The sequence below is a fragment of the Hipposideros armiger genome, unplaced genomic scaffold (genome assembly GCF_001890085.2).
Source record: "Hipposideros armiger isolate ML-2016 unplaced genomic scaffold, ASM189008v1 scaffold_294, whole genome shotgun sequence".
Lineage (NCBI taxonomy): Eukaryota > Metazoa > Chordata > Mammalia > Chiroptera > Hipposideridae > Hipposideros > Hipposideros armiger.
In genome coordinates, this window is record NW_017731644.1 from 1,465,115 (window position 1) to 1,474,913 (window position 9,799).

The 9,799-nt window shown below is 39.7% G+C and overlaps 1 protein-coding gene across 2 annotated transcripts in view; it reads right to left on the reverse strand.

The window, feature by feature from the left end:
- The window catches only part of SH3GL2 (SH3 domain containing GRB2 like 2, endophilin A1), a 196,045-nt gene that overhangs the window by 42,793 nt on the left and 143,453 nt on the right, over window positions 1–9,799 (reverse strand). For both annotated transcript variants that reach the window (XM_019659079.1, XM_019659080.1), the window contains exon 2: window positions 6,865–6,933. In XM_019659079.1, coding sequence (XP_019514624.1) covers window positions 6,865–6,933 — 69 coding nt within the window. The remainder of the gene's footprint in view (window positions 1–6,864; window positions 6,934–9,799) is intronic.

The window sequence follows — 9,799 nt, forward strand, 5'->3', positions numbered from 1 at the left end:
AGAATCTAGTCCAAAGCCTTCATTTTTTAATACGCAAGTCTGGACCTAGAGAAGGGAAATAAACTCCCTGAGGTCACACGACTAGTGTGGCTGTGATGGGGAAAAAGCAGTCCTGAAGGTCAGCGGGTTCCTAGAAAGAGTGCTGGAAAAACCGAACTAATCAATAACCATCTGCAGGCAGGAAGCTGACCAATTCCTAACCTATCTCCGTCTCTGTCCTCACAAATAATATCCAAGACTCTTTTTGCTAAACTAAACTGCACTGAGTCACCCAGGGACAGGCTGAGGGGTCATTACCTTGAATGTGCCTTGTTAGGCACTAGCTAGGAAAGCTATTTATATACTTAAATTGGCAATATCCAGCATATACAGGCATGGTATAATTTGCATGAACTAAGAAGTTTTCCACTTAAATAATGTATTACAACTGGCATGAACTTTTCCCGTTTGAGAACAGCACAGTTTAACTTTGAAATTATGACATATAGCTAACGTTTTCTTCAATGCCGAAAGTTTCCTATTACTTGAAAATACGTTTTGATGTGTCCTAAATTACAACCTCCATTCTAAGAGCTCCTGGGCCTCCATTTCTCTGGCTAACCTTGTCTGAATGTGGGTAGGAAGCCATTAGGGAAGGCTCTTTGGAGGAGGTGCAACTGTAAATATATACAAATATGGGTATGTTTTCAGGAAATAAAAACTCTGCCTGAAATAATTTTCTTCTCTGAAGTCAAAAGCATAGGCATCTTTTCTTCTGGTAACTTTTCTTCAATTTTCTCAATACCAACATTTTAGCAACTCTCAGTACAGCTGGCCCATGAACAATGTGGGGGTTGGGGGTGCCGGCCACCTACATAGTCGAAAATCCACGTATAACTTTTGACTCCCCCAAAACTTAAGTTGTCTCTTGGTATCTGTGAGGGATTGGTTTTCCAGGATCCCCACATTTACCGAAATCCACAGATGCTCAAGCCCCTATGTTAACACATTGTTTGCGGGAAATGAGTAAACTCATCGTATAGAGAAAAATGCCCGCTTACAAAGTGTTAAATAGCATAGATCAATGCATACACTCAGCCCTGACCATCTGAGGACTCCCAATCACAGATCAAAATAATACAGATATTTATTGAAAAAAAATCCCAACATATGTGGACTTGTGAAGTTCAAACTGATATTGTTCAAGGGTCTACTGCACTTTAGAGTCAGGAAGTTCTTCCTCCATTATCTACCCTCGTGATTTACAATGCTGGATAGGGAGAAAAATAGCTCTCTAAACCTCTTCACTCACTGTAACATTTTTTTTCTTCTGCCAAGCCAAGGGTTGGCAACTTATGGCCAGCAGGCCAAACCCAGGCCACTACTTGTTTTTACATTTTAAATGGGTGGAAAAATTCAAACAAAGACTAGTGCTTCATTGCACAGACTAATGATATGAAATTCAAATTTCAGTGTTCTTAGAGAAAGTGTATTGGGACATAGCCACGTTTGTTTTAGACACCATCCACAGTCGCTTTTGCTCTTCTACAGCAAAGGAGCTACAGTGGAGACCATGGAGGCCCTCTGGCCCACAACGCCTGATGCACTTACAGAAAAAGTATGCCAATCGCTGGGCTAAGGTTCTCTTTTCACTAAGGTTGGCCACACTGAATCTCTGAATGATGCTGATCATTTCACCAGTGGCCTACATCTTTAGAAAGAAGATACAAGAGAACTGAACGGCACTGAGTTCACTAGGATGGGGTTATTGTTTGGAGGCATCTGAATATTACCTTTTTCCCATTGGGGAAAACACTAATCAGCGTTTCCTGAACTTAGATGGGAGCACACGTGAACACAGCATTCTCTGTGGAGCGACCAAAGGACTTAAGGGCATGACTTCATCCCATCGATACTGCTTCATACCAGATGCTATCATAGGAATGCCGTAGCAGAGTTTAAGAAAACATGCCCACCCTAAAATGGAGCATAGTTTGGGCATTCAGTGATCAATAATAAATATATGAATCAAGCACACCCTTGGACATGGGTAACTCATAGTATGCAAAAAAAATGGTAAAATGCCAAATGAAATACTAAAATCTTTTCAAATTCTTAATTTTCTGTCACTGAGGTTAAGAAAATACACATAATAAGAATGCACACACACCCACTTCAAGCAACAAGAACCCTGAATGAGGACACCTAATTAAACAAATCATAGACACGTGATGAAAACTGCATCCTGGGAGAGTCTGTCTGGCAGTAAGATACAGGCTGGTCCAATGTGATCTTTTTACTAGTTCCTTACTGACGCACAAGAGTTCATGTACCTGTCCCTAAACTGCTCTGCCTTATAGCAGTTATCTTATGTTTTCAGAAAGCCTGATTAATAAACAGGGTTTTGAAAAACAAAATAAGCAAGGCATTAGGCTCAGATTGCCCCAGTATATTTTTTGCTAATCTTTTTGGCCATTACCTTTAATGAATATGAGCTTGGAAATATACTGGAAGCACATAACTGACAAGTTTGTCTTCCTTGAATTTCAGGATAAGCAGAAGCTATCTTTAAAGCTCATCTTGTTTGGGGCTCTTAGCCATCTTATAAATCTACACCAGTGAGTGAGTGTCTTTGTACAGAAATCCGTATCTTCTCTTTGGCCACCATGCCCATGAAGACATTTTGAGGCATGACAGACACCCACAGATGCATGCAGGGTACGTGTCACTCTGGGTATGCTGGTTGGGACTGTGCTACTTTCCCATTTGAGATCAATCAGTAGAATTCAAGTGAGTGTGATAGTATTAAAAAGTAATATTATTAGTAACAAATTATTTGCCACACAACTCAAAAGAGATGACATTAGTGTACTTCACACTGCCGCTGAGAACTGTGGGTTTAGCTTCTGTTTAAACACGGGCAGTGATGGGGAATTCAGTATTTTCTAGGGCTCTCTCCTTTTTTAAACAGCTCTTACAGCCAAAAGTCCTTTCTTATGTTGAGCCTGACTCTATCTCCCCAGTTTCTATCCATCGATTCTAATTCTATCACTTGAGGTTGGATAGAAGGCTCTATCCCCTTGCCACCCAATGACTGATTAAGTATATGAAAATAATGACCATGGACATTTTCCTAGCAGATTTTCCCCACACCCCACTCTGCAAAGAACCTACTCTTTCTCACTTTCATATGGAATAGCATTCTGTCTGATCTTTGTCAATATTCTGCTTTTTCTTAAAACTTGGGGCTGCCCCTTAATTAGAATTCCATTCTCATTAAAATGGTCTAAAAAAATCACATTTCCAACCCTACAACCTCTCTGGTTTCAACAGAAGAGATTTCCCAGGATACTTCTTAGGCTGCAAAAAGAGACACTACACTCTTAGGCTTGGCTTCTGCATTACCCATATATATACAGGGCCAAGAGAAAATACCAGGATTTAGCTCAGGTGCTCTCTGTTCCAGGAAGCTTCTACCCAGCCTGAGTTAGTTCTTCCCTGGGAATCATCCCCAGGACACCAAGCACCATGTGCCATAAGCCACTGATTTTTGCACCAATTTCTTGCATCAAAACTGGAAGCTCCTTGAAGGTAGGAAGTGTGCTATAACCATATCTGTATCCCTGGTATCCAGCACAATGCCTGGCATATGGAGGCTTTCACAGATATACCATGTGAATCAATGAACATAACTACACACACCCACACCGAGTCACTGCAGAGACTGATGGAAATCTGAGAAGGAACCAGGGGTCCCTTATTTTAGAACTTCCTCATGAGAAAACACCTGCAGCATTTCAAAGAACAAATCCACAAGATGCCTGCACCGTTAGTTTGTGTTTAATGAATCTCATAAGCAACAGATACCATTTAAAATGGACACAGAAACAATTCCATGCAAAGCACTTAGGAGGAGGAGAAAAGTGGTTATAGGTAGGAATCCTGCACAGACAACACAGCCACAGGAATCCCACCCAATCAGTTGAGGTTGAAGGGGGAGGAAGGCTGCAAGGACTAAGAGACACATGTGGTACTCTTACTGCATCTCAGCAGGAGTGGCTGGGTAGTTGGTTAGAGAAACAACCTATGGGAATAGCCACTTGTCTCTTCCAGTAGTGCTGCTTGATGCAAACCTCTAATTTATTTCATTGTGTTGTCTAATTGTACCTCTGAGTATACAGGCGAACAAAGGTGTCTCTACTCCAAATCTCTGATGATCAGAACACCAACTGTGGAAGGGTGATCCTTCTGTAGGCTCGGGAATAGTAAGCTAAAATACGTTTGTGAGTAATAAACATATTAACGGGAGAGAAAAGACTTACTTGATATTCTAAATCCAAAACAGGAGCTTTCCAATGACCATAGAAATCTTCACCTTTATTGCAAATTTAGCATGAGTACAGAGAACAAAATTTCCAATAAATCCACAGATGAGACAAAATGTGTGTGAAGTACAATGGAATAAAATGCACTGAAATCTAAATCTCTCAATCTACCTAGATATAAACCCAAACACAAAACCACAGGTGTCTTTAAACAATCAGCAAAAGTTTACTTTATTGCAAGAATATCTAGATTTTAAAATAAAACCTTCAGAAACTCATTATTTTTTTAGGAAATAAGAGACATAAACCTTATCTTCAGACTCAGAGGGATGTTTGTGGCTCTGTGCCTGAAATAAAATACTTGCAAGATCCTCTTTTATTTCAATTAGTTTGCAAGACTGGCATGGATTCAAAGCCTTAATTAGTTGTTCAGTTATAAACTCTACTCTGTTCTCCAAATTTCTTTTTTTTTTTTGGTCTCATTTGAGAAATGGAAAGCTAGTTTGTCTTAGCTTACGCAGTGAGCTACCTAACTTATTACCTTTGGTCCTGACAAATGAAGACAGCAGAATTCAAATTGACTCCTAAATTCTAAATTCCTAAATATCTGCCTAATCTGTTATTAACGATAGGACACTGGCTGTGTGGCATACTATAAATTCCCTCCCAGTTGGGGGTGGGGGGGAGACATTAAAGGATGGGGGGAACTAAGGAAGATTGGGTGTAGACAGAGGTTGGTGCAAATTAACAGATCTACAGGGCTGCTCATAATGAGGGGTGTACAACTCTACCATTACAGGGTATGAAAGAGTCAAAGTCAAGTCACTCTGAGCAGGTGCATCAGTATCTGGAGGATCAGATGCTATCTAGAGAAGAAGGATGGGTAGAATACCATTTCCAGAACTATGAACAGCCATGACTGCCAGTTTTGGCTGAAGATCAGGTGGTATTTAGAACTTCTAGAGAGGGGAAAGGGAGACCAGTGCAGACTTCAGTCCAGTGGGGCAAGTGGCTGCCAGGCATTTGGTGTAAGAGGCTGGCTTCCCTGGTTCCTGGCTGGGACTGAGGACTCTCACTTTAAATCTCCTCTCTAGGGGGTACCTATTAGTGCTGCCCTTCTCAAGAACTTAGCCAGAATAACAGGCTATGGAAACACTACACAGTCTCATTTCCTGAGACCCCTGTCTCTTGGCAACTCATCTTTTTCTCTGGAATTCAACTGTGTCTTGTTCTCCTGTTGTTTCCTACCAAAAACACATTAGGATCTGCTAACTCTTGCTCATCCTCCACATCTTCACTTAACTATCAGGAATGTCTTCCCTGAGTACTCTGCGTGGGTGAGCTCCTCTCGTCTAGGCTTCTCTGTTGCCATGTTTCATTCTCCTTGCCACACTGGTCAGTATCTGTCCAAAGTCTTCCTTTTGCACTAGCCTATGAACTTCGTGCTGTCAGGAACCTTATCGATCCTGGTCACTGCCACATCCTACATGCCTGGCTCATAGGAAGCACAAAACAAGAATTTGCTGAATTCATCAGTGAACTTATCAGAAGAAAAAGTGAAAAACAAAGGCAGAAAGTTTCTAGGAATTTTTTTTAACTCTTCCTCCAAACAGCAAAAATAGCAAAAAGGAGACAACATACTAGAATTGATATGAACTAAATAAAAATATGGTTTCTAGGTATCACAGGCTTTTAACACTCTCTCTGTTCAAGTACAGGGTTTCTATTCCCAAATCCTTTACCCATCCGCAATGTAACACCTAAAATAATTCTTTGCATAATGCAATACAAAACTTCACCATAAGCCTAAGAATCACTTGCTGTAAATCTCAAAGTGAAAGAAAAGAAAAGGAGAAAATATGGCGTATGTCACAAGGAAAATGAAATGGGATTATTTTGCTCACCACTTCCACCTTCACTTACAGAGAACCTGCTTTTAGGCATAATCCTAAAGGATTTGCACTATATTTAACCCTTAATAAAAAGTCCCCCAAGAAGGGATTAACATCCTCATTTTATATTGAAAAAAAAAAAAGGAGGATCCAAGCAATAAATTGACTTGTGCAAAAAGCAGTGGAAGTGGAACTAGAGTCAGGGTCAGATGGGCTCCACAGCTGCCTTCTCTCCACTACAGGCTGGCATGGTCCTGTAACGGACAGCCTCTAAAGCCAGAAAGTGACTCAAACTCTCCCCAAAACATTCGGGACATCGTTTCTCACATTCTCTTTTCTTCCCACCTCACCACAATTCAACACTAGCTCCATGTTGTCCCTATCTGGAAAAATGATGACAAAATCAAGCAGGAAAAGTATTTCATGGTATTTCACCTCCACTGAGGTACTGTTCTTGGGATGATACAAAGTAAGATGGGATACTTTACATTTTCTGTTTTAAAATAGACACTAACAAAAAGAGTATTTTTTAAAATAACAAAATGTATCCTCAGGTACCAGTGGAGAAAGGGTAAGGAATACACCTCAGACCCCTTTCCTTTCTCCCTTCTGCTCTTCATAGCTGGGCAAGTTTTTATCAAAGGGAACTCTAAGTGGTAATGACTTACCCTCTCCATCTCCTTGAAGTCATCATCTAGCTTGGTTCCTTCAGCTCCTCCAACCTTCTCACTCACTTTCTGTAGAAAATAACCAAAAGGAAAATTATTATAAAGTTTCTTTTAAAAATACATTACAAGGGTTAAGCACTTTCACAAACATCATCTATTATAATAATCTCACAAGCATTCCATGACATAGATGGGCAGTCTGTTTTCATAAGAGGAAATTGTAGCTCAGAGGGTTTAAACAATTTACTAAAGATCATGAACCTAGTAGGTTTTGAAGGAAGAATTCAAACGTGTGTCTTCTGATTTCAATTCCAGTGCTCTATTATATAAATCATTATATAACTATCTAATCTCTAACATTCTCCTTTTCAAAGTTTGGAGGGACAACAGCATCATAAAATAATCATCTCCCTCTGAGAATGCATCTAAAATGCTACCTAGGTAGAAAATTGCTACTTCTTCAACTTATTGCTCAATGGGCTATTGAACAGATAATCACAAACATCTATCAAACTGGTTAAGAAAAAAAAATCAGCCCAGCTGATCTTCCAATAAAAGGACTTGCATAGTAGTCTTACAAAGCTCACTGTAGCTGTCTGCATCCTTACATACATGAAAGAGACAATATGGAAAGATACTGATGTTATTTCTTTGCTACCCAATGAATCCCCATTATCTTGTAATTTCTATTAATAAATTTATATATGCAAATGGTCATTTTTCACATGTAGGATTCACATTCATAAAAAAATAGCTGTTCTGTTCTGAAATAAAGATTCAAATTAAGTCTAATAAAATTTTATGAAGGGATCACAAGAAAAATACTTTGGTTTCATCACAGACAGATATAGTAAATACTAATGATATAAGAATTTCATTCCTCTTACAACAGTCTAATTGTACAGGTAGACCTACATCACTGTACTACAGAGTTATTACACACAGATATCAAAGTATAATTTTTCATTTCCTTTAGTAGCCACTGGGTTGCGGGTCTCTGAAGGATCTCCATCATGACCAGAACTGCAGAAACCTCAGTAACAAGCTGGGTCATCCCAGCGAGCCTGGTTCACCCCCTTGTAAAAGAGCCTCTGAATGCATGGCTCCGTCTCCCGACCATGGAAGCTTGGATATCTCGTTGTTGGAGGCTGAGGTGTATTCCTTACCCTCTTTTTCCTCTCTGGCTTCTGCTTTCTGTCACAGGAAAACCTTTAGAAGAGATCAGTCTTGGAGTAGCCAAGACTCTGAATTCTATCACCACACTAGCCTTGCATACCAGATATCATTCTTTTCACCCCAGCAGCAATAACAAAAAAATATCCCATGATAGAAAGGCATGGCATGGACTGGCTCCTCTACTCATTTCTAGGTAAACAAAGTTCTTATAAAAATTAAGTGGCATAATAAATATAAGAACCTGTGTCTGAACCTACAAGATATGTAGTATATCCTAGTTCCTGTCTCTCATCCTGGTCTCTCTCAGGCATTTATTTAACTGTTCTTTCATACCTTGGGAAGAATCTAGCAATTTCCATTAACATAGTATAATGTTAGGTACATGAAGGTCAATAATTAAACATGAAAGGTTAATAAAAGCAGTATCAGCATCTTTAATTTGTATAGCTGACACTTTCACCTGTATTTATCATTTGTGTACCATAACAACTATGTAAAACAGATATTATTCCTATATTGCAGATGAGAAAACTGAGGGTTGCATAAATTAAATTTCCTATCCATGGTAGAGACCTTTAGCCATGAGGAGGTGTAGCCAGGACCTGAAGTGAAATTCCCTACGCTAAACCCTCTGCTTTACGTTCCCATGGCTGCTTTAAAGAGCTGTCCATGGTGCTGGCCTTCATTGACTGAAGTTCCTTTAGATTCAGAAAGCCAGGAGTCGATGCACTCACTGCCTTAACTCTTGGTCTTTGACATCAGCTCTCTCAATCAACTTGTGTCTTGGGTGATGCTGGCTATTCCCTATTTCAACAATATGCACAGGTCCAGGCTTTGTCTGGCATTATTACAATCTAATCTAAAGCCTGCACCAACTGTGATCTGGCTCAGTAGTCGGTTTTTTTGCCTGCTTTCTTCAAGATGTTTACCAAACCAGGATTGGGGGTGGGGAGGCCCTAGCATTCAGTTTAGAACCTCCTAGTGGGAGTCCACATGCCAGTTACTTGATCTGCACATTCAGGTCTTACAGGAAATCACGAATAAAATTTCCCCTATCACCAAATGAATTTTTACACTGATTCTTCTTTCTCTTTGCTCAGTGATGGCAGTTATATATAGCTCATATTTCTACCCCTTTTGTGTCTTATTCTTGAAGTATGTGGTTTTCAGTTAAATTTAGGCTAATAAACTAATCTAGTTGATCTCCTACACAATAAAGCAACACATGCTGCACAACCCCAAATCAACTGTCTCTCAGTTCTACCTGACTGTCTCTAATGTCAGGGAACTTACTATATCCCAAGGTCCCATTTTGGTCAAAAAGGATCATTATAGATTGACCCCTCCCATGGCCTATGCATGAAATATTTAATTTTTATTTGCAAAGTTGTCACAAAAAACGCATAGCTGAGAAATGTTTCCATGCAATAACATTTAGAGAACCCTGTTAACCTTGGGTTAATCACATTTTGACCATCTTTAGGGTATAAAATACAGCTTCCATCAAAACCACAAGGGCTTAGATCACATTTTCAATTCCATATTGCTCAACTGAGAGTCATTTTAGTTTCTCCATGTTTTGCATCCATCACAGGTTAGAACCACAGCTGCTGGCTGAATGAATCAAACAGGATACCAAATAGGATCACTCTGTCCATTAATAATTTAGAACTAGTCCTGGTAATTCATACTGAAGCCAATTCATCAGTCCATTAGCTATAACTGTTTGGTTTAAGGTGTGTGTGTGTGTGTGTGTGTG